The sequence below is a fragment of the Rhinolophus hipposideros genome, assembly GCF_964194185.1.
Source record: "Rhinolophus hipposideros genome assembly, chromosome: 3".
Taxonomy (NCBI): domain Eukaryota; kingdom Metazoa; phylum Chordata; class Mammalia; order Chiroptera; family Rhinolophidae; genus Rhinolophus; species Rhinolophus hipposideros.
This window is the reverse complement of record NC_138049.1, coordinates 65,073,370-65,099,487: the sequence shown is the minus strand read 5'-3', so window position 1 is coordinate 65,099,487 and position 26,118 is coordinate 65,073,370. Positions and strand designations below refer to the sequence as shown.

The 26,118-nt window shown below is 39.0% G+C and overlaps 1 protein-coding gene across 13 annotated transcripts in view; it reads right to left on the bottom strand.

The window, feature by feature from the left end:
* SYNCRIP (synaptotagmin binding cytoplasmic RNA interacting protein) overlaps positions 1 to 22,292 on the bottom strand; it is a 30,533-nt gene extending 8,241 nt beyond the window's left edge. For 2 of the 13 annotated variants that reach the window (XR_013993058.1, XM_081044178.1), the window contains exons 1-9: positions 21,238 to 21,508; positions 18,886 to 19,004; positions 18,665 to 18,772; positions 15,995 to 16,108; positions 15,719 to 15,895; positions 6,492 to 6,627; positions 5,314 to 5,519; positions 2,652 to 2,801; positions 2,254 to 2,375 (exon numbers count right to left, since the gene is read on the bottom strand). Coding sequence is in view for 12 of the 13 variants with exons in the window: in XM_081044178.1 (XP_080900304.1) it covers positions 2,254 to 2,375; positions 2,652 to 2,801; positions 5,314 to 5,519; positions 6,492 to 6,627; positions 15,719 to 15,895; positions 15,995 to 16,108; positions 18,665 to 18,745 (986 nt within the window). In the remaining variant the exon portion in view is untranslated. Of the gene's footprint in view, positions 1 to 2,253; positions 2,376 to 2,651; positions 2,802 to 5,313; positions 5,520 to 6,491; positions 6,628 to 15,718; positions 16,109 to 18,664; positions 18,773 to 18,885; positions 19,005 to 19,732; positions 19,893 to 21,237; positions 21,509 to 21,614; positions 21,772 to 22,170 lie in introns of those variants that run through there. The other 11 variants (XM_081044183.1, XM_081044186.1, XM_081044181.1 and 8 more) reach the window with 11 other exon arrangements.
* Positions 22,293 to 26,118: the final 3,826 nt, after the last annotated feature.

Below are 26,118 nucleotides of genomic sequence, written 5' to 3'. Positions count from 1 at the left end.
TGGAGATACACACTGTCCCCCAATGAAATTCAAAAACAGGAAATGTGTGAAAAAAGTATTTCCCATGAAAATAATTTACTCTCAAGTTTATTCAGCATCTGTTATTGTTATTTTATACTCAATTCATAAAGGCCCTGTTCCAACTGACAAATAAAAATTGCTATTCTCGTTCGCAGACCATTTTGTTGGGCTGTGCTGATTGTCTTAATAATTGGTAAATCATCTTTTTCTGTCTCTAAATAATACAATAGCATGCAGTCAGTCATGCAGTGATTCTGAACAGGGGATAAATTTACATACACACACACCCCACCGCCACCCCCTGCTCCAGGGGACATTTGGTAATGTCTAGAGACATTCTAAGCTGTCCTAGCTTGGGGGGAGAGTGTGCTACTGATCTCTAGTGGGAAGAGGCTAAGGACACTGCTAAACATTCTATAGTGCACAAGACAGTCCCATAAACAAAAATTAACCAGCACAAAATGTAATTGTAGGGGCAGCCGGTTAGCTCAGTTGGTTAGAACGCGGTGCTCTGAACAAACAGGTTACCGGTTCAATCCCCACATGGGGGCCACTGTGAGCTGTGCCCTCTAAAACTAGATTGAAACAACTACTTAACTTGGAGCTGATGGGTCCTGGAAAAACACACTTAAAATTAAAAAAAAAAAAAAAGGAATTGTAGAGACTGAGAAAACCTGGTAGAGTAGATAAGAGTGAAAAACTTGGGGCCAGACCGCCTTGGTTCAAATCCAATTCTATTTAACTAGCTATGTGACCGACCTTGGCCAAGTTGACATCTGTGCCTCAATTTCCTCATCTCAAACTGGGGAACAGAGTACTCAACATAAAGAAACACAATTAAGAGTTAAGTAGGAATATGTGCTGTAGTTTTTAAATATAAAAGGAATCAATGAATGACTACAGCAAGTTCAAGTGCAAGGATCACATGCAGTCTTCCCTTTTGGCCTGTTCTTTTCAAGTATTAACAGATAAACTGACTTTCCCCACCTTATATTTAGTATCACCCTCCATCTATCAAGTCATAACTACAATTCCTGTAATCATAGATCAGATAATATAATCTCCTATACTTACATTCTGCCACTACACTAGTAAAGTATAATCAGTTAACTGTGTTCTGAAAGACCTGAAAGTTATTTTCACTGCATAGAGTATACAGGGGTTTGAGATATAGAGCATTAGCTCCCACTTCAAATCCTAGCTCTTTGTAGCTTGTTTTCTTTTATACTTACCACCAAGCCTATAGATAAAGCATTTGTTTCTTTATTCCTGGAACAAGTATAGATAGATAACTTGGATAACAACGGTACAAGACATCTTACATAATTTAATCGGATCATCTTTTAAAACTGAAGAAATTGAGGCTCAGAACTCGCCAACTTGCCTAACTGCACATGCACAGCCAATTGCAGAAACTAGAATTTGATTATTTTCTCTGATCATGAAGTAGAAATAAGAGCATCCCACCTCTTCTTTTGTATCCCACATATGGCAATGGACAGAAAACTGGCCTGATATAGTTAAGTACAGTGATTATTGTTCTTACATCAAATAGCAGTTATCCCTCTTCCTCCTTAAAAACCAATCAATATTTTTAAATTGCAAACTTTTCTTACCCAGCTAAAAGTTTCCCTCACTGTCTTACTCAGCAGATATCCCTTCACAGATGTTAAAAAAGATTCAACTAAACAATACAACACATTACATACTTGTTTTCTTACCTTAATAAACTATGTTCATGGCTTACATATCTATTCATTTCATTTTTCAAAACCTATGTATAGCGTATGAAATCTTTGGGGTGTCAAGAAACAATGTGTATTGGTAAAGTAGCCTCTCACTGGTACAAAGGAACTGAGTTCATCATAATTGGATGTCCCACCTGTGAGAAATAACTCTCTACCCTTTAACCAAATGTATTATTAAGACTTTTGGATAGCTAATACTTAAAAAAAACACATATTCAGCAGCACATTTTGTAAAATATAGTAGCAAATATCCTAGATTTTCATTTATTACACAAAATTCCAATTATTTAAAATTATGAATATTTTCAGATTATGGTCAAAGAGCTCAATAAACATTTCTAAACATTCTTAGCATTTCTCTGTGCCTCAAAGCTTTCAAGTCTTTGAAAGGTAAAGGCATTTTATGGATTTGACAGGTTTGAGCAACACCTGTTATTCACCAGTTAATCTACCAACATTAAAAACGTATACAACTTTCACTTACATTTGATTCTTTGCTGCTTGCCTCTGAGCTTTTCTTTCTTTCCTTTTCTGATCTGGTGGCTTAGCAAAAACAATTTCAATATTTTCTCCCTCCAAGTCCTTGCCATTCATTTCTTCCATAGCCTTAAAAAAATAGGTGTTAATTAATAGAAGGCCATCAAAATAAATGATTCACTTAAACATAAAAAATCATTTATCATTAATGTTGGAAAGATGAGATAAAATAGGGTTGTTAGATTTTATTTAAAGATCCAGCTCTTCTTAGTTATGCAATTTGCTAAGGCCTATATAAGTTAGCTTGAGTAGATTATCTGGCCCGAGTGTCCTTCAATTTGTTAAAACATCCTGATTCTAGAATGTTTAGTCTAATTCAGATGCCTGTAATTCCCCGTTATTTACCTTGACAGCACCATCTCGCTCATCAAAATGAATGAAAGCATAATCTTTTAGTTTCTTCACTCGTTCCAGTTTCCCAAACTGACTAAACGCCTTTTCTAAAATCTCTTCTGTTACAGTATTGGCAAGGTTGCGTACAAACAGCACTTTTACCTGAAATTTAAGAAAAAAAAACAGAAACTCCCTGTATATTTCCAAAGGGTTCAACTTCCAAAATGCAACCACCCACCCTACAAAATTAACTTTATTTACAACTCATTAGAAGAATATCAGAAATAAAAAGATAGACGAAGTTTTCATTTGGGTAAATACCAAGAAGTGTGACTACTAGATCTAATGGGTAAAAAACCTGGACAGACATCTCACCAAAGAAGATATACAGATAGATGCCATATAGACATGTGAAGAGATGCTCAACATCTTATATCATTAGGGAAATGCAAATTAAAAGTGAGATGCCACTACTCACCTATTAGAATGGCCAGAATCTAAAACACTAACACAACCATATGCTGAGGATATGGAGCAATAATAGGGATATTGCTGATGGGAATGCAAAATGGTACAGCCAATTTGGAGAAAAGTTTGGCAGCTACTTACAAAACTAAACATACTTTTACTATGTGATCCAGCAACTGCATTTCTTGTTATTTACCCAAATGAACTGAAAACACATCCACACAAAAATCTGCATGCAGATATTTATAGCAGCTTTGTTCTTAATTGCCAAAACTTGAAAGCAACCAAGACATCCTTTTGTAGATGAATGGATAACTGTGGTATTCCCAGACAATGGAATATTATTCAATGCTAAAAGAAATAAGCTATCAAGCCATGAAAAGACACGGAGGAACCTTAAATGCATATAAGTAAAAGAAAATTAGCTTAATCAGCTATATACTATATGATTCCAACTACATGACATTTGGGGAAAGGCAAAACTATGGGGATAGTGAAAAATCAATAGTTCCAAGGGGTTTGAGAGGAAGAAGAATGAATAGGCAGATCAGGGAGGATTCTTAGGGCAGTGAAACTATTATATATAATAGTATAATGGTGGATACATACCAAACATTTGTCAAACCCACAGAATGTACAACACTTTTAAGAGTGAATCCTCATATAAACTATGGGCTTTGAGTTATGATAATGTGTCAATGCAGGTTCACTGCATTTAACCAACATACCACTCTGGTGTAGATGCTGATCATGAGGGGAGGCTGTGTATGTGTATGGGCAGGTGATACCCGTTTCCCCGAAAATAAGACCTAACCAGACCATCAGCTCTAATGCGTCTTTTGGAGCAAAAATTAATGTAAGACCGGGTATCTATTACATAAGATCCAGTCTTATAATAAAGTAAGACCAGGTCTCATATTAATTTTTACTCCAAAAGACGCATTAGAGCTGATGGTCCGGCTAGGCCTTATTTTCGGGGAAACGCAGTATACAAGAACTGTAGTTTCTGCTCAAAAAAAGAAAAAATTTAAAAGCCCATATGCTTAGTAGTTTTTATTAGCCATTATTTTGCCATCAAAATGGAGGTGGTTATTTCCTAACAATATGAATACCATACCCTTTAAGAAAGGTGGTCAAAACTAATCAGGACCTAAATATATGGTGATGGAAGGAGAACTGACTCTGGGTGGTGAACACACAATGGGATTTATAGACGATGTAATACAGAATTGTACACCTGAAATCTATGTAAATTTACTAACAACTGTCACCCCAATAAATTTAATAAAAAAAGAAAAAAGAAAAAACAACTAATCAGGACCTGCTTTTAAAATCTTAGATAAAGTGGAGAAAGAGTATTCAAAATATTGTTAAGGTGAATTCTTTCAATCCTGAAAGCTCTTCAAGAGCAAAATTATAAAATGACCTTCGGGCTAAGAAACATTATGACTTCCTCCTAAAATACACAAAATAGCATCCAAATTTCTTAATCTAAAGTGCTAACCCAATGAGAGCTTAATAGGCGAGAGGAAAAATAGAATCTTAAGAATCTTCTGTGCTCAAGACCACTTATCCTTTCAATCACAGTTCTAGCATTTCACCTTCTCTTGATTTAAGTGAATTTGTTGTATCTGCTAGCCTATAACCATTAAGGGGGATTCTTAAAAGACAAAGGGTAGAATAACTTAACCGCAAATTGCACTACTGAGTAAAGTGTTGACTCAAGAGCTATTTGTTCTCATAGGATGTCTCAACTGACTGCTGAAGCAGGATACCTAATAATAGCAAAACCTTGTAACTGCAGCAGCTCTGCTCTGGCCAATACAGTTCACTATTTTTAGTAGAAATTTTAACACAAAAACCATGTAAGCTAATGGCGCCATTCTCAAAAATTCAAAGAAATTGCTTAGAATCCACACAAAAATGGGAGTGAACCATCTCCACAGCATGTAGGCTAACATCATCATGAGTATGACAGCTACACAGTTATGGCCAAGTGTCCACGAATAAATTTCTATATTCACTCTCCAAGCACATAGTACTATTTCTGGTGTGTGGCCTTAATAAAGAACATTTCTATCTTACTTCTAAAAATACGGTTTAAAAAAGTACACAATCTTTTTTATAAGTGCTTTTTTACCCCTCTCTAAATCCTTCCCCTTCCCTCCCATCAACCCCTTAAAAAATTTAACTTGACTGCCATTACCTTTGCCATAACCTCGGGATCAGGATCTTCTATGGGATCAGCCCACTCAACAGTTCCAACGTTTCCCCAGACCTTGACTTTACCACTCATTAACCTACGCCTTGCCTGAGCAGCTGTTTTGTGATCTTCATATTCGAGGAAGCAAAAACCTCTGTTTTTTTTCTTGTCGTCTGGTTGGTGGTATAAAATGACGTCTGTAAGACCCTCTGAAATTAAGCAACCATTCCGGGAAATTAGATAAAATAACAAGCCAAGAACAAGTAGATCAAAAGGTTTATTTTTCTAATACTTGAGTATCGAAATAAGACATAATCGCTTATCTTTACAAATTTACCTAATCTATACTTTCAAGTGTTCCCAACACAGAAATTTCCATGAAAAGATATTCGTTTTAATTAGACCTAAGGACTATTCTACTTCCATTAATGGCAGAATAGCATCCAAATTTCCTTAAAATCTTTAACTGCTTTTAGAAACTGGCAGTATAGGTCAGACAGGTTAAGCATTTTTCTTATTATGCAAGTAAAAACTGAAAATTTTTAATGACACTTCTCTAGCCTCAGATATCAACAGCTTTATTTCAAATGAAATAGTATATTACTTATTACAGAAGAATTTCAAATGTTCCTGGATACTAATAACAGGCTGATAATTTGCTAAATATTCTAGGCAGACAAAAACGTTTTAATAAAAGCAGACTGTCATTTGGAAACTTAAAAAAATGCTTTACACTTCAAAGAAATTGCACCATATTAACAATGTATAATATCTGCTCATAGCAAGAGTACTTATTAATCCCATAATGTAGAAAATCAAATCATTACACAACAAGCAATCCGACTAAGAATGTCAACTACCACCTAGAAATGCATACAAATACAAAAAAATGAAATCTTCCAAATCAAGGGATATGCAACGGTGATTCTACAGACTGAATTCAAATCCCAGATGCATTCCTTAAAAACTACGTAACATTCAGCAAGTTAATTCCCAAAATCCTTTGTGCCTGTTTTTCTTAACTGAAAAAGAAGTTACCTATCTCACATATTTGAAGTGAGAGAGAATACAATGAGTCAATAAATGTAGTGTTTAAAAACTGTGTTTGTTAGGTTTTAGAGAAGTAGGAAATTAACTTCAGTATTAAAAGATACACCTCCATCCAAATAAATCCAACTTACCTGTTACTTTGCTAAATTCTTCAAGAATCTGTTCCTTGGTTTTACTCTTAGGAATAGAGCCCACAAAAAGCCTATTGTTGGCAACCGAGATGCAGACACCAATGTGTTTTCCAGAACGAATTTCATGATTATTATACTGAAAGGGGAAAAAGTACACCATGTTTTTAAAATACTTATAATATCCTATAAGTGACTATAGGAAGATATGTATGTCCCATATGCAAAACGCAACACTTTCTCAAGAATTTATCCTTTTAAAAAATAGTTACCCTTAAGGCACTGTACAAGGGAATTGTAATCTGAGACAGATACGAAGATTGTACTGACAAAACACACTGAACAAGTTTATGTATTAAACTTATGCAAAAAACTGTCAAGACCTTGAAATTTAGGAAACTTGATAAACTAGCAATCAGGTCTGGAGCAGACCTGATTCAAAATTCAAAATGGCTGATTCTACTTTACCTTAATTTCTACTTAAATCCATCCTGCCAACCAGTTATCCTCAAGCAAGGGAAAGTGATTCAAATACTCGTAAGCTTTCTTTCTGTTACCCAACACCTAAATTTATTTTTCAATATCCCCTTAACCTCTTACACAAAGTTGCAATAAGGAATTTTCGGTTTCAAATACTTAAGTCTAAAAAGGAGAATCTTGTAGTCTGAATCCAACCCTACTTTTTCGCGCATTTCATTTTCATGAAGACTGCAATAAAATTGGAGAAAAACAAGTAGATTATAGTGAAAGTATAGAAGTAACTATAAAACTACAGTAAAATGCAAACTTAATCTTCATGTAACCATATCCTATAGAAGGGTGAAATACTAAAGAGGAAAAACAATCTGTCCAAGTGACAAATCTACTGATCAGTATTTACAAACTGAAGTTCAAAAGTAGTCAAGTATCTGGAAAAGTGGAATATATATACATATATGTGTCAGTTAAAACCACCTCAAAATTTCAAGGTAGTGATAATGGTGGCGGCAGCAGCAATTATTGATTAATCCCCCCCATATCTGGCCTCAAAATCTATCTTGAACAAACATACAAATGAAGCTATACAAACTAAAGAATCAACATGAACTTTCATACTACTTACAAACCAGCCTTATGGCAAAAGTTGGCAAAATTAAAACCATCCCTCTCCCTATTATTTCTATTCTTGCTTAACAGGTACATAAAAGAAAACATACATTTAGTCAGAAAATTGATTCCTCCCTGTCCCTCTCTCCATCACAAGATATTCAAAATTAAACATAAAGCTCAAATACCCTTAAACTGGTTCAGAAATAGTTGTACTTTCTACCCCATTGACTCAGTTCACTCTATCCAAGTCTCTGGTCATCATGATCCCAGGATTTTCTATTCTCTACACTTATGCCAGAGACTTTTTTATTTAAATGACAATTTTGCCTATTAAAAAAAATCTCTCAAAAGCTTCCCATCACCAAAAAGATAAAGTTCAACTACTTGGACATCACTTAACTCTGTCCTAAAAATCCCTACTACTTCCCGTCTCTCCATAATACTGTAATCTTAGCTATTTATATCATTTCTCAGTTTTCATACTGTTAAGCCTCTGAATAAAATGCTTTCCCTGAAACCTCCACCGTCCAAACTCCTCTGCATACTTGTAGATTTGTGCTCAACCATCAAAATACTCTACAATCCCTAAATCCTATAAAGGTCAACAAAAGCACACTTCTATTTTAACACAGAGCAATAGTTCTCAACAGGATTGATTTTGCCCCCAAAAGGGACATTTGATAACATCTAGACATTTTTGGTTACCAACTAAGGGTGGGAGGCTTGCTGCTGGTATTTAGTGGGGAAGTAAAGGCCAGAGATGTTACTAAACTATAATTCACAGGATGACAAAGAATTATGTTGTCTGAAACATCAATACTACTGTGTAGTTTACAGGCGGGAAACTACAAATTTATAAATTCCGGGCAAGAATTCCCACACTTTCTCGGTAATTTTTTTTTTTCCATTTTTCAGTTCCCGAATGCCGAGAAAAGTTGGTCGGGAAATAGGGAAAATCGGCTTCTTGAACTCAGGTGGTTGGTAGTATTGGCTGTCACTTTGTGAAAACGATTCATTGTGGAGAACAGAACAGTCCGTATCTCGGGATTCGGGAATGGGAAAGCGAAAAAATTCCTGAGAACGGGCAGGAATTCCCGTCTGGAAACCCTCGTACTGAGTTTGAGAAATTGTGCCACAGACTGTTTTCTCATAGGATTTATATTCTACTTACACCAAAAATCTCTTAAAACTTGAAATATACAGATTACCTGCAAACAGTAGGGCTATATGGTTGAATCCATCACTGCATGAAATTATATGGACAAGTAGACCACAACACCCATTTCACAAACTAACGAATTGTTTTAAGACGTGCATTTCCTAGATTTTTTTTATAACCTAGTATCAAATAAATTAAGCAAAAGTCAATGGCTTTCAGTTTGGTCATCTACTCTGTAACTCCAGGAATTGACAAAAACAAAATATCAAAAAGAGAATGGAAGGTAATACAAGTATTTTGAGAAACAGGAGTTATTTTGAATTTGACAGGATGTGGTGTCATTTTCTCTTTTTGTATTTTAATCTTCCAAATGTTCTAAAAGCAGGAGCTGTTTACTATAAGAAAATACATGTTTAAAAAAAAAACTTGTAAAACATAAAATTCTTGGTAATACCACTTCCGTCAATATTAACAATGCTGCTTCAAAGTAGTAATGACTATTTCCATTATTATCTACAGCAAAGTTCTTCCTTTCTAACGCGTTATCATTAGCCCTGCGATGGTTAATCAAGACAGGGTACGTAGAAGGTATATTTAGGAGGGCTGTGATCTTTGAACATTAATAACACTAAAGATTTGGCAGGATTTATAAAGTAAACTGTGACTCTTCATCCCTATTTTACTTGAAACTATAGATAACCCATAAGGAGTAAACTGGCTCGCCAATGAAAATAGCCATTGAAGGAGCAGACTTTTTGAGCATATTATCCAAATAAAGCTAAATAAAGTACCTAGAAATAAACATTTCTTGAAGCAATGCCCCATCTTCCATCTATAGATTAACCATGCACTTTCTTATGTATATCTGAATTGTATAACATTCCTCACTCTTTAAAGGCCAATCACCATAAATTAAAAAATAAACTCCGTATCCCAGGAGGTGGGTGGTTGACAATGAGTTAGATGGTACAAAGGCATTACAAAAATTGTCCTGAACTCTAATAGAGATTCTCATTTACTGACAAACCCTAACTCTCTCAAGAGTTAGTATATCAAAATACTATCATTAGATTTCAAAATTTGTAAAAAGTGATGCCTTTTCAAACTCTAGGAAGGTGGGCACTGATGTTAAGAAATTTTAGAAATACACCGTATTTTGCTATGTGCTGTGTATAATGCACACTTTTGGTCCCAGATTTGTGAGGGAAAAATAAGGATGTACATTATACATGGGTACCACTAATTCCGTTATCTATATAAATGTTTTTAATTCTTTTACTTATGCAATAACATCTGTATGCAAAATAATACCCTGGAATACGATAATCTGTTTTGTTGAACTTACAATGAACTTGCAACAACGAAGAGTTCTTGGCCTTCTATGATGTGTAAGTAACATAAATTTGTTACCGGTACATAAAATTTCTTGTACCATAATATGTCAAAAAATAAATGTTAAAATTCCTTTATAATACCAAAAACAAGCACTTGAATGTAAATAAAAATTTGAATTAAAAAAATAACATGAAAGATTTTTTTGCCCTCTGAAAGTCTGGTCCAAATACGTAGGTGTGCATTATACATGGCAGAATATGTAGCTTTCAGATCCAGTACCACAGTGAGGTGACCATATAAAATAAAGATGAACTTTGAACATTAATCAATGTAGTTTCAGTATTTCAAACACCAAAATAGGAGTTGTACAGTCTAAAACATTTGTCATCTAGGCTCAAAATACCAAGTCACTTTTTCCTTCCCTCCTAGCCAATCACCAAATCCCCAGAAATGTAGTAATCTCAGATCTGAAATCTGATCCAGAAGTGCCTGCTCAATCCTAACACTTCTTATAGCAGCAAAAACCATTACCTGCCAAGCCTGTCCACTTCATTTTTAAACATTTCTTAATTACAAAGTGTTTTTTACATTAAGTCAAATTTTACTTCCCTAAAAATTCTACAATAAATCTATTTTCTCCCCCCAAATGACAGCACTTCATATACCTGCACACAATGCTCATGACTCAATTGTTCTCTACGCTTAGCTAATCATTCCTTCCCTGATATTAGCAAACTAAAGTACTTCCAAGGGTAACCAGTGACATCCATAACAGAATATTGCAGATGCAGAATGAGACTGAGGAGTCTACAATTAAGCTGGAGACTATTACTAATATTCCACTTCTAGACACCACGCCTCTATAACCTATAGTCCATGATTTTCTTAGCTTATTTGGCAACGACACCACACTGCTGACTCACTCTACAGCTTACCTGTGATATTAGTTGTGTATACAACTTGTCTTTATCCCCTCTCAATTCCATCTTGCTGATGTGAACTATCTATCCCAGGCTATCAAAATCTTTTCGTATCCTATTATGCCATCCAGGGCATTTATCACTACACCCAGATTCAAATCACCAAACATTTCAAGGGCAGTCCAACTATGCCCTCATTTGAATCACTGGTAAAAAATGGAACAGAATACAAGACACCACAACCTATCATTTCTCCCTTCAAAATCTTTAAGCTCTGTCCTTTCTACTGCTGCCTCTGCTGGCCTTTATTCTCTTCATCCAAACATCCTACATTATTCTACAGTTTACATCATGCTACCCACACTAAAGCTCAACATTTTAATGGCACCAAGTTAGCCCAGCAGTCATGACTAATGCCTCTGGCACCAACTTGACACAAGTTTTATCTCTTCTTTCCACAAAACATTGTTTCAACTAGTCACCTATTTCCTTCAATGTCCTGCTCAAATCTTTTCATCACAAAGCCTTCTCTCACAACCCCAACTCAAAGCAATCTATCCCTTCATCTCTCCGTTACCCTTTGAACCATCTGCTTCCACTTTAATTGTAATTAGCCTCTCATGTCCTATAAAGGCTAAAGAGCTGAATCAAATTACCTTATATGCCCATAGTAAAAGTTTTCATGTTAAAAACAAACTAAATATTTAATAAATAACTCCTAAAATATTTTGTGGACCTCCCTTGTCAGCTGCATTCATCAAAATGGCGGTACACATTACACTGGTGTATGCAATCACTTTGGTGAACCATCAGTAGCTGTAAAGTTAACTTTTAATGTGCAAATAGAGATCAACCATTCCAGTGTTTGTAACACAGGTACTATTAGCATTTTCAGTTGGTATTTCCACTACATGGGACTCTAATGGGCATTGCAGCACCAGTGGCCAAGCTTCAATTCCAGCAGCACACCACACAAATACACACACACACACTTGCCTGCCCTTCCTCCTGATGACATCATCAAACACTACATATGCTTCCAAATATCCGGGGGGGGGGGGGGGGGGAGGGAGGGGGAGAGAGAAAGCTTCATCCCCCATTAATCTACCATAATCCCTTTGACTGAAGGTAGCACAGAATAACTGCAAATGGAAGCTAGAAAAGTTTGAAGTAGCAAAATGGCTCTTGGCTAATATGGGAATATTATAAATTCTTGTGTCAAACAATGGATTAGATGGCACTGGTCAGCCAGTCAGGTTATTTATCCAGTGCCTACTACACAGGACACTGTTGTAAACATCAGAGAATACGGGGAAAAAAGAGCTTACATTCTGATGGGGAGAGAGAAGCAAATTATAAAGTCAAGAAATTCTAAATACATCTAAGAATTCTATTTTATCATATTCGGGATACTGTCACAGGGCAGTGGGTGCTGCTCAAAGTCAGAAAAGACCTTCTAAGATTGATAAGGCAGCAGCCATGATAGCTGGTTGCAGTGTTAGAAAGCAGAAGAGCAGAAGGCAGCCTTGACATAGAACTGGTCACAGCTTAGGTGGAAAACAAAAAAGGCAAAGTATGGATGGAAGGGTAATACAAAAGAGTAGGAGAGAGGTAATAAGAAACTTGATCAGATAGGGCCTCCTTTGGAAGGCATTAGAGCTTTCAGCATGGGAATGTTGTGATCTAATCTATGCTGCTGAATGGTAAGACTGTAAAGGAGCAATGGAGAGCAGTGAGAATGCTCTCGAATGGTACTTTAGAATGGTGGCAGTGGTGAAGATGGTAAAAAGTGGCTAGATGCCAAAAATATTTTGGCAGTAGAGACAGGACTTCCTGAGCTCCTTTTAACACTACCTAAACCACTACATAATTTAAAGATTCAGGCTATCAGGTGACATAACTTGTACTGCTGGCTTAATTTGTTATGTCTGCTTAATAGGCACTCCTAAACAAACGTGGTAGGTATCAAACTAAAGCAGTATGACCTCAGGCAAGCCACCCAGCCTATTTACTCTTCTGTAGAATGAAAATAATTTCACTTACCTTGAAGAACAGATTGAGGTAGTATTTAAAGGTAATAATGTAGCACCTAGAACAGTTCCTGTACCTTAACAAGCACTCAAGTGGTAGGATTTACCTATTCATAAATTTAGATCCTGCTTTCCTAGATTATCACTGTTTAGATTAATATTTTTGTTCCCCAAAATACAAGGCAGGTATTTGCTGAAAATAGTCATTTTAGAAGTTTGCAGTTGCTTCTAACTTCATGCCCCTTCTTCGGCTGTTAACATTGACCCATTTTTTTTACAAGTAATTCAGATACATATTTAAAGTCTATAGCTTTTAATCTAGGGGAAAAATTAATGCTAATCACATCAAAAAGTAAGGCCGAATACATAACCTATTTCAATAAAGCATTCAAAGCACAGGAAAGCAAGAGATGGTGCTTCAATCTTGACTGATCTATAAGAAATGCAAAAGTCATGTTCTCAACATTTGATTATCTACTAGAATGACAGTTCTATTAGCATATATAAAAATTCACCTTGGATAGAGTTGTAATTTGAGTAGACTCTCATGATATGACACAATTAGGGATAGTTTTCAAAATATGTTCCCTGAGGAATATATTTAGGAGAGGGTTACTCATTTTTTTTAAAGAATCTATTCTTCCAAGTAGCATACTTTCTAATGTTAATCCCTTAACATGTTTACCATTTCCACAAATATAAAGCAGCAAAACATCAAAATCAACTTGAGATTTGTATTTCCCTAGAACGTTTCATTTCTTCAAAAGTCTAGTCTTTTCTTTTACTGTTGAATTAAGGCAAATCTCCCAATTCTACTGTCACCATAATCCTAGCCACAGTGAATCATCTTTTTAAAAAACAATGATACATTCACTTCATCCCATTTTATGTATACCACTACCACTAAGAATATCTTTTAAGGACTCAAATCACAAACCCAGAAAAAAAAGTTTAAAAAGTTTAGGACAACAGTTAGTCCTATACCAGTCAAAATGGCCACTTGGTTATCTATGGAAATTTTCTGTATTAAAGTTAAAAAACTTAACTACACGAGTAAGACTATACACTAAGCCCACACTAATGCAATGTTGGATTCTACTATCTGCTAAACAGAGGCAATTGTCCAAACTGAAACATGTTTCATAATGCATATTTACTGAACTCAAAATCATCACGTTACAACTGAATTATGTATCACCTTCCTCTAATGAAGTATCTTTACTAAAAAGTTTCTGGAAATCGTCTAGAAGTTCTAGTTGAGGACCCCATAATTAGTGCATTTTGGTAGCAAAGATTAAGTGGCCTACAAATGTTGGTGTAACGATTCCTTTTAAAACTGTTAACAAATTACTTGTAACACTAAGTAACTATGCTTATTAAACAAAATTAAAACTTCATATAAATAACCTAGTAACTGAAATGGGTCTGACATCACTGTCTAGATTCTGTACTAGCTTTTTATAGGTAAGATACCACCTCACTGCCTTCGCAATCATTCTACATTTCTGCATTAACACTGCTATTTTATTACTACCTGACAAAAATGTTCTATTCTTATAGATTAAACCGAATGATTTCTAAACTATCTTTCCAGGACCCTAAAAAGTCCTTAATTATACCTGCACTGCTAGAACTAAAATTTGGACAGCTCAAAAGTTACCAGTGAATGGCTCCCTATAGAGTTATATCCCCTCTGAAATAGGAAGCATTCTTTGAAGAAGAGAAAAATTAGCCATGATTTAAAAAGTAAAATAACTTTCTACTTTTAAAGAATTCAAAAGAGTTTATATTTTAAAGAAATATATATTCTCCCAAGCAGCATACTTCCTAAATGTTAAGCTTTTACCATATTCAATTACACACACCAATGGGAGAGATTCAAGCAATGTAAAAAGGAAAACAAAGTATACTTTTATTTTTCTCAAGGTTTCCCTTAATATGCAATATGTCTGATAGTGAGGGAAAGAAAAATAAAATTGAGGAGAAATCTGAGGATTGTAAGTTTACTTAGAATTACCCATAAAATACGTAAGGTAGATAAGGCAATTTTAACAAGTAAGCGGCTGCCATAGTGAACCATTTACATTTCTTGGTTTGAAATTAACCTTCAGCATCAACTATAAAATGTAGAAATTTGAGTCACAAAATTTAGTACAATTAGTTTCAAATAGAGTTATATGAGCCATAATTTGACATATTAAAATTCTTTTATAAAAGTTGGGACAATAACTAGGTCCTCACCTAACATCTGGTATTTTTAAATCAAATATTGCCACTCACCACAAAATCATGTTTCGTTAACTAAAAATTTATCATCACAATGTCTTTGAAATATTTTTGAAAAGGGGATGGCCCAGTTATTACCAGAAACTATGGGAGCCCTATCTACTAGTTACTTTCTTAAACCTTTTAACATTCCTATAAATTAAAAAAAAAAAAATCACTAAGCCAGATACTTTAAAGAACCAATCAATAACTAGGAATTCTGCCACACTACCATAATATAGATCCTGAGTTTGATCAACTAACTATACATGCAAAGAATACTGCTACAATGTATACACAGAAAATGTGAAAGGCAGTGCCTAATCAGCACAGCACTGGAAAAATGTTTGGTTAACCCTTAGGCATATTAAGGAAAAAATCCTGGCCTTAATTAAAGATAGTGAATATGAAAACTGAGGGGAAAACACTTACCAGTTTAACAGCCTCCTGAGCTGCTTCTTTTGTACAAAAAGTGACAAACGCATAACCTCTATTGAGACCTGTGAGTGGATCCATCATTAGACGAAGATCCCATATAGGTCCAGCTTTCTCAAATAATGGAACAAGTTCATCCTCAAATAGATCTCTTGGGATCTTCCCCACAAATATCTGTAAATTAAATATGAAGTAAAAACCATGGAGAGTTTCTTTAGGAAACCAGACACGTGTGCATTTACTACAAAAGGTACAAGTTTTTAGTTTCTTTACCTCAGTGCCAACAGAAGGCTGCTGACCTGAATAAACGGAATCTGGAGGTGGTCCCCCATATTTCCTCTGTCCAGTGGTTACATCAAGTGTGTAGCCTGTTCTTTCCAAGAGTGCCTTGAAAAATTCAAATGTCATTAATACATTTAACTCACAAGACCACATCCATGCATTTAGCAGTCAAAAATCATAATCAATCTTGTTCAAACCATTTATCTTGACAACATTCCCTACAAATAGGTTTCTAGTGTCTGTTTTAGAATTTCCACTTAAATGTACATTTGTAATAGCCCTAATTTATAATGAAAAATCCCAAGATCCTGTTCAAATTATTTGCTGGTCAAATTATTGAGTAGTGCTTAGCAGACAACAAGCTAATACTGATTCATCAACAATTTTCAAAACATGGTGTAGCTATTCTGCTAACATCTCCTTTAAAAAAAATGACTACACCTAATTTCGTTGGGTTTAATTCTCACCTGAAGAAGGAGCTAGATAAATTACCTCTCCTCCCAAGTCTGGATTTCTTGACCAATAAATTCCCTATGTCCCACTCTCCTAGGTACACATTGCCATTCTGGTACATTTCGCTAACCTTTATATAAATTACACTCCTCAAACGAAGTCCAGAAACTTAGGAGCCATTCTGCACATTTCGCCAACCTTTATATAAATTACACTCCTCAAACGAAGTCCAGAAACTTAGAAGCTACAGGAAAAATAACCTTCTTCATTTGATATTCAAATACCATGCTTCACTGAACGTGGATCATTAAAAAAAAAAATTAAAGCAAAAATGACTTTGAAAACTTTATGAAATTGCAACAATGTGATATGATTTCTACATTTTATCTCCCTGAAAGTGAAGTTAAAATTTACACAACTTCTAATCAGCATTTGGAGTTTCTCTTCATCCCTTATTATATGCAAAGTGCTAGAAGAAAAGTAGTCCACCATTTAGTCTAAGGAAAAACCCAAGAATTATTCCCCTACTCTGCCATCTCAAACCTCCACAAAGCACAAAGCCAGTGTTCTAAATAAAACTAATGTATTATAATAATTAGCTGATAAATTCTGAAATAAAAATAAACACCAGACATAACGACAAAACTTAATCAAAGTGTTGTTCAATGATTTGGGGGGTCACCTCACTCTCTAAAAATGAAAATGACTAGACAGATTTTAAACATTTTCTACTCACAAAACATTATCTATGAAAAAACACTGTAAATGACAGAAACTCTATTCCTAAACTCTGTAACAAAAAGACCAACAAAGCACTACGTATTTTAAGTCTTTTTCTGTTACACCCAAAGGTTTGCAAATTGTACAACACTGGGTTAGTAACAAAAATAAACTTAAATCTATTGCTATCACATAAACTAAACCATTAAATGGCTCATTTTCCCTTTTTCCCACATGTAATCCCTACGCTTTTTTTACCGTAATCTTTATATGACCCAAATAATACCTTTCAGTATGTCAATCCCTAAAAACAAAAAGGAAAAACTTACTTCTTCTGTCAAACCACCTATAAAAATGTCTCTGCCTTCTTGCCACAATTTAAGTCACACTAACACTTTAAGCCACTCCCTTCCAAAGATAGAACTGAAACTCACAGAAATTAAACTAAGTTTTTAATAAAATGTTAATAATTCTAACTCTCAAATGTAGATTTAATTACAACTGATAAAATTAGATTGATAGTTCAAACAATTCTTTCACAGCTAGACCTATGAAAGCCTCAAATTTATGAATGACATTAACAGCTAGGTATGACTTAACAGCTAACTCCATATTCCAAGCTTCACTCTTCCCATACCGTTTTAAAATACCACCCAACACCTAAACTGTTCTTAGTAACTGATTTTCTTAAACTGTAACCCTTGGCACACTGTATTAAGGGCACCAGGCTAAAACCAGCATGAGTACCATATTTTCTATGAACTAAAAACACAACTGAAAACCAACACAAAGATCAAAATGTAGTTGAATTTGAGATCATTTACTGTTCTACATGACCTTCCACTCCCAGCCTCAGTTTCCTCATTCACATTTCCACACTGCTTTTAAAAATAAACAAATTAGTCTTAATAACCCATGCTAATGGAGAGGGCAAACAGCACTGTTAAAATTCTAAATCCATTTAATTTGAGGGCTTGCAAGTCCACCCTAACAAAAGCAGTCAACTATTAAATGTACACTCTCCACCAGCATGGGGTGAACTGAACCCCTGGCATTTTGGTTCCACTGTCAATAACCTGGACTTGTAGTTTTTCAAAAATCATCTTAAGTATGGCGAATGTTATTTCTTTAAATCTTTTATTTAGAATAACAATAGTAGCTTTGCGCAGTGGCAGTATCATAGCCAATGAGGTTTATCCAAGCCGCGATTATTGCTAATTGAAACTAGAATAACAATAGCATAGATTTAATTTTAGTAGCTGGGTAACAAGAAAAACTTAAGAACAACGAATTGTTTTACAAATAGTTAAAGGCAGGAACCTTTTCAAAAATATAATTAGAAACGATTAAAAAATTATCTCATTGTCATTAACTCTCAATATCTTTAAAAAAAAAAAATTCAAACCCAAGGAATATTTACCAAAGCTAAAAATAGTTAAATAAACTTTAAAACTAAAGGAAGGAAAAAAAAAGTTTTTTAAGTCATACCTTAATTTTTGCCTCATCTGGTCCTTTGCTAGAATCCGCTACTTTGGTCCCCTGTTTTTCTCTCTGCCTATAAGTCTTCATGACTCCACATAAAAAGGCACTTTTGTTCTGTAAAGGAATTTTCCAATCATATTTAAAAATTATTTCATTTGTATCTAATAAATCAAACTTAAACCATTTCAAAACTTATTCTTTTTACATTGACATTACACTAACATTACCTGAACATGAGAGAGATCACTGTCTTTAAACTGCTGAAGAACTGCCAATGCACCGTCTTCATTGAATTCTTTTAAAGCTTCGATAGCTCTTTCATCTAAATCACTATGTGCAACCAGCCCTGGAGAAGAGAAAACTTAATTAGTTGTCAACCTTTAATATTTTTGTAAAGTTTTGTTTGTTTGTTTTAAAGAAAACCACTGTTTGCCAATACAGGTACTTGTGTGCCAACACAATAAGAATTCTTCCATTCCTCTTACCATCTATATAATGAAAAACACACATACTTTGGCCATTCTGAACTGCACTGTAAACTAAATAAGGCCTTTCAACCACACTTACAATGAGTCAATTTCTCTTATATCTCCTTCTGTGTCTAAGTCAGTACTGAACATTAAGTATTCCTACAGTAAATATATAGGCTTACAAATTCTAAAATCAACCAACAAAATACCAAGCATGACAAGTGAACCTCTGCGCCATTTCAAATAACCACTAGAAAAAGCAACAGCCACAGCAACAGACTACAAGTCTATAGTTACCAAAATATTTAACATGAATCCTACTATAAAAATACCCCCAAAAGTCACATGGCCTGCTCCCAACAGCTGTTGCTACCATCATATACTGATCCATCTGGCCAGCCAGCCTTGACCTCCTAACCCTTCTTTCTTCCCTCCCTCTATATACAGTACACCTTAACCTCTAGTTCACAACTATCACAACAAGGCCAAACAAAACTCCAGTTCCCACACTCATTGGAAACCACAAAAAGTTGCTATTTTAGCTCAAAGCCAGAAATCCAATAGAAAAATTTCATGATATAATTTTGCAAGTGTTAGTTCTTACCTGCAACGTAAATTTCATCTAGTTTTTCAGCAACTTTCTGTGGTAAACCAGCATCAAGTAATGTCTGAAAATTTTCTGAATGGATAACTGCAGAAGTAGTATCCATGGGCTCTTCAGTACCATTTCCATTAACATGTTCTGTAGCCATGTTTCCAGAGATCTGTTCAAACGCAATAAGCAAAATTAAACTAGGATCTTCAAAAAGGGTAGAGGACAATATGAGAGCCCCAATCTTTACTTTCTCTACCAATGTCTACACCAGCCAGTCTGCGCCTCCCTTTAAAGAAGCCTTACTTTAAAGTCACTATCGCCTGACAAGCCTGTTTTGGAGCGCGGGTCACTTACTGTTTTTCCTTAGCACCACCCCTGACTCACCTGCTAACACTCCCTAGGAAAAACCACATTACAAATGGAGCCCAATCAGCACGAGGACCAGCCAGCGTGCCACATGCAGCTGTGCCCATACAGAAAATGAGGTGTGTGTGGATAATGCAAAGCTGGGCTTTTCCCTCTCAAAGGTAAACCCCCAAAGTGCGCGCTTTTCCCGCCTGCCGCTTATAGATCAGTAACAACAGCCAGCGAAGAACAAAGCGCTCACACAAGCTACCTTCCCACCACCCAATATCTCCACCCTTCACCCCCGCATCCCAAAGCCCGCCCCTGACTCCGCACCCAGAGAGGCAGCCTCACCGCTGCGGCCACCAGGAGCCCATTAGAAACACGTGCTCTGCGCCTTCAAATGTCCTACAACTTCCTCCAACGGAAACCCACCAAGTCCCAGGCCAAGACGACCGTCACCTGCTCCCAACATCAACCCGAAGCCGCGGTCGGAGTTCCCGGAAAGCATCAGAAGCACAATCTCACCCCTCAACACTGAGGACGCGTCGGCGCCAGGCCACAGGCTCTCCCCGCCCCCCCAGCGCCGCCGTCTCCGCCGTGACACATGGCTCTCTCCGCCCCGGGCGCCGGCGACCCCCGGCCGCCCGCCTGCCCCGCCGAGACGTGAGCCGCGGCACGCGGTGCAAGCCCCCACCCCTCTCCCGTCCGCACAGTGACCGCAGCGCCGGGGCCAGCTGTCCCACCCGGGGGCCGGGGCCGGCAACCTGGCGGCGTGAGGGCGTTCCGCGAACTGCCTAGCGCCGGCCAGCCCCGGAGCCACACAAGCCCGCCGTACAACCGCGGGACAGGACCCGCTGCTCTCCGCCCACTCCCGCGCCGCGGCGACGGCCACGACAGCACCAACTCCGCCGCCGCTCGCGGGCCACGGGGCCGCCTCCTCCCTGGAGCGCCGCAGACAAAGCCCGGACGGCGGCAGCACATGGAGAGGAGAAGGAAGTGGCGGTGCGGGCCGCGGCCTACTCCCAAGCCGCCCCAGTCAACGTGCTCCTCTCCCCCTTGGAATCCATTTTCCAGAAAAGCCGGTTTCTCCCCGCACCGCCCTCCCCCAGCTCACTCCACAATGTCACGGAGCTCCCCTCCCAAACCCGGGTCCTGGCGGTCGTTACCTCCCCGTTGGGCTGCGGCGGAGGAATCCTGTCCGAGGAGATCGGGTTGCGGGAAACGCGTGCTCGCTGCTCCCTGTGTCCGGCGCGAGTGGAGCTGTTGTAAAATGGCGGCCGAAGCTCACGCCGCTGGCAGCAAACCCGATCCAGTTCCACTCGCCTCCGAGCGCGCTCCCGGTGCGCGCGCGCGCCCCCGCGTGACCCCCCCCTTCCCTCCCCTCCCCACCCCTCCCTTCGCGCGTCCGCTTCTCACTCACTCCCTCAGCCCCTGCCCTCCTCCAGCTCCTCCTTCTCCCCCTACCACCACCACCGCCACCACCACCACCACCACCAGCCTCCGTCCGCCTTCCTCTCTCGGCCTTTCTTCTTCCTCTCCTTACTCCTTTCCCCCACCGCTCTCACTCCTGTCCGCGGCCGCTCAGGCACGAGTGGCCGCCTTTCCCTCCTCGCTTGCACGCTCACTCCTCAATCCCTCCCTCGCTCTCTCGGCCCCGTCCCCCAGTCCCTGCCGAGTCGGCTCCTCTCTTTCTCTCTCCCGCGCTGACGTGACGACGTCGCCTACGACTGGGGACGCGCGCCTGCGGGCTCCGCCCTCGCGCCCCACCGCCACCCGTGCTCCTCACCCCCGGAGGGACGCGAGACCCCGCCCTTCCGCTCCGGCGGCGGCGGAGGGGCCGAGTGAATGAAAGGCCCGCCCCTTCCCCTCCCGACACTCCCCCTCCGTCTCCCCTCCAGGCGGGGCGGGGCGGGCCGGCTCATCGTGTCCCACTCGTTCTCCTTTGTCAGGAGACAGGCATCTCCCCACCCCACCCCCCCCACGGCACCACGCGCACGCCACCCCCACTGAGCTCCCACCGGCCCACCCCCGTCCCGGGCCGGCGGGGCACTGGGCTGGGGTACTCGGGACTCGACCGCAGTCCCCTGGAGGGCACCCACCGGTCTGTGCGCGCCCGGCCCCCGCCCCCGCCCTCAGTGCCGCGGCCGCGTAGCCGTTCCAGGCGGTGTCCACGCCACCGCCGCCCCGCGCTCTCTTCGCTCGGGAAGCTGCAGGCGCACGTGTCCCCTGGGGCGGGGCGAGGCAGACAATGGGGCGGCGGTGGAGGGGAGCGGCACCGAGACCCGCGGACCTTTGGTCAATGTGGCCGAGGGGACTCCCGCACGGGGGTCGTTCCGGGGAGAGCCGGTCTCCCTAGCTGGACAATGGGACCTCCGGGGGCCCCGCGCCGCTTCGCTTTCACGAGAACCTTGGGCACAGGGAGGGGCATCCGAGGATCAGACGAGGAAACTCCGTCTGCTTTTGAGGGGAAACGGGGTTGGTGCCAGTGGAGCGAGGAGCGGCTCCCGCCTTGGGATGACACCCAGGCCAGATTTGGAAGCGAAACCGCCCGGTGAAGAGTTGTGCAATACTCCATTTCAGTCCCTGGCCTTTTAAGCAGTTAAGGGCTTCCACATAGCACAGTGCGAGCAACTAGAAGCAGCACAAAGCTGCATGGTTAAGGCAGCTGTGAGGAACATAACCTGTTTCTTCTCAAAAATCTTCGCCACTAAATCTTACGTGAAGTGACATTTCCTTTGTAACAGGTTTACTAGGTACACGAAACACAAGACAAAGGCATTTGAATTTCAGACGCGATATGGATACTAATTTTATCCAATGCAGCTCTAATGAAAAAACAGAAATAGTGTCCTATTTAAAAACAAGCATATTGTTTTCCTGAATAAGCTCTATGCTATGACCACAGATCTGTGGTTCAAATAAAAGTTAAGTGAGCCCTCTTCAAAGTGCTTAGTTTAAGCACATAAAATACTAGGCTATTTTCATAAGTTCCTGGATCAAAATATGAAATACTTGACTAAAGTAACATCTAGCCAACCGGTTAGCAAGGATCTGAGCTTTCCACTACCTAAAATCCTTTATTATCAAACATGTACCTGCTATGGTATCTAGCAACAGGAATTCAGCAACAGGAATTTTTAGCTCATAATCCAAAAGTTAGTAAATAATGTTATAAACAAACAAAAAAAAAACTAAAATGTTTAGTATAAAAATTAGATAATCTTACAGATTAAAGAATTAAAATAATAGATTTGAACCATTCAATTAGACCTTTCTGGATAATCAACTTTCCTTTAAGAAAAACAAAATGCTTCTACCTAAGCAATGCAATATACCAAATGGCAAAAGATTCCCAAAGTAAAATCTCTAGCTCTACTTCCTTTATCTAACCACCCACTAGACTTTTATTTGGGCTTTCAGGCACTCCAAGTCAACATTTCAAAAACCTGAGCACATGTTCTTCCCCTAATCTTCCATGTCCAGAGTTCACATCTCAAAGAACATCACCCACTTGCATCTAGCAGAACCAACTGGAAACCAGAGAGTCATCCCAGACACTACCTTCTCCCTGAATATCATATCAGTTAAATCAAGTTTTGTTCATTTTATCTACCTAATATATTTCCACTTCTCTCTATATTGCAACCATGATACAAGGCACCATCATTTACCATCTAAACTAATGATATACAGACTCCTGATTCATCCAATCTTAACAGTTTTCCCAATCCATTCAAAAACCCAATCTCTTGCTCTTGCTCTCGCTCTCACTCTCTCCCTCTTCCTCTTCCTCAATTACAAATAAGACCTTATGAAGCATCTGCTCAAAAACATTCATTAGCTTTGCATCACACTTAGAACAAGAGCCAAAATCCTTCACTAGATCAACAAAGCCCTCCCTGATCTGTCCCACCTATCTCCCTAGCCACATTTCAACCACTCTCCCAGCTTCAGCTGGCCTTCCTCAAATCTGGCATTTTTCAGGCTTGCACACACTGAGGGCCTAGACAGAAAGCTTACTGACACCCTGAGCAGGCCTGAGAAAAAAGCCAACAGCCATGTTCTCCATTTGACACCTTTTTAAGTGAAACAATAGTATAATTTTCCTCTTGACCTACAGAATTTCTTATTCCAGGCTTGACTCCAAAAATTACTGCTATTATGATACATGAGGAAGTACCTAATAATACTTTTTTTAGAAAAGCCAAATAGTAGATTGATTGACTTGGTATTATAGATACACTGAAATAGATCGAATTGTACATGGAAGATCTGGCACAAGAAAGTGCTCAATAAATATGTGTCCTTACTTCCCTGAATCCTCTTTAATACCTAACACAGGATTTGATGCTTAGTAATTATTTGCTGAATAAAGCCAAAGGTTAATAAGTTGAGACCCAAACAACCTTGGTTCTAATCACAGATCTACTACTAATTGATAGTGTGAACTTAGATAAATATTTTCACTTCTAAGAATTTGTTTCCTCATCTATAAAAGAAGGGTATTGAAACAATTTTTAAGATCTTTTCTAGCTTGACTATTTGATAATGTATAAAATTTTTCCTCAAACTCTTTCTCTTGTTTCTCATTACTTAAAAAATATTCACACATCCTATTTACCACTTAAGATCTTCCCCATTGGAATCCCAACTTCTCTTTATAGCAAAACAGCCTGCTATTCCCATTATATCAAACCTTGCTCCAAACAAAACTAAGAACAACACCAAAGATTGATAATATTCAATTTTAAATTTCATCCCCAGCATGGATGTAGAGACATTGACACTCACATTCACTGTTAGTAAGAGGATATCTTTTTTTACAAGATAATTTGGCAAAATGCTTACTGCAATATTGTTTGTAATTTTGTGCATGTGTGTTTAAAAATTAATATAACTTAAATATTTTTCTAATCAAGATGGCTGAGTAGGTAAATGCTGTGCTTGCCTCCTCTCATGATCACATCAAAATTACAACTGAACTATAGAACAACCATCGTTAAGAATCACCTGAACTCTAGCTGAACCAAAGCCCTACAACTGAGGACATACAGAAGAAGCTACCTGGAGATTAGTGGGAGAGGCAGAAACACAGAACAGGCTGGTCCCACACCTGTGTGTGACCCATTAAAAATTGGGAGGGATATCTAGGCTGCAGAGGTCCCCCCTCTTCAAGGGGTCTCAAACCCACACTGGCCTCCCAGCTCAGGGTTCCAGTGCCAGAAAGAGAAGTCCCCATAAATTCTGGCTGTGAAAACCAACAGACATTGTGGCTGAGTGACATGAGGGCAGCTGGAGTCCCAGGCATTCCTATTAAAGGGTTCTCACATGGACTTACTTGGTGAACAACTCACTTATTCTGAGCTCCAGCGCTGGGGCAGCAGCTCAAAAGTTGCCAAGGATATACAAGGAGTAACTGAGTGTCTGGCTTCAGGATGAGGGCTGAAGAGTCAGCTTTCTCCCAAAGAGAAGTGCAGGTACAATCCATTGTTTCTTTGTTGAGCCCTCCCCCTCCTAGCATGTAGACACACATGAGTGCCATATCTGAGTCTCCATGAATCTGGCTAACGCTATTCATCCACCCCACTCAGGTGATTCCCTGAGACCCTACAATACACAACGTTTGAGCACACCCAAACCACTTCCAATGGCTTTTCCATACAAACTGTCTTGGCTCATGCTTCAGACTTTCCTAAAACTCTCAAAGGTTCACAAAATGCAAACAAGCAGCATCTAGCTTCCATCTGCCCTGTACCTCTTCATAAGCAGCCACAACCCTGGCAGTAGTGGCAGCTGGCCTCGGTTCATGGCACAGCCTCTCAAGGAACCTCCAAGCCAGCACAAATGGTGGCCCTGTGTGGATTGCTTTGTGGCTCATGCCAGGTGGCCCCAGGAAGGACACAGACTGCAGCTGAACTTGGACTGTGGTGGTGCCCTCCCAGGAGGCTCTGGGGCTGGCAAACCTGGTGGCCAGATCTTCCCCAGCTGGAAAATCACCTGGCTGCCTTCAAGAATGACCCACCTAAAGGAAGACTGGGTAAGCACCT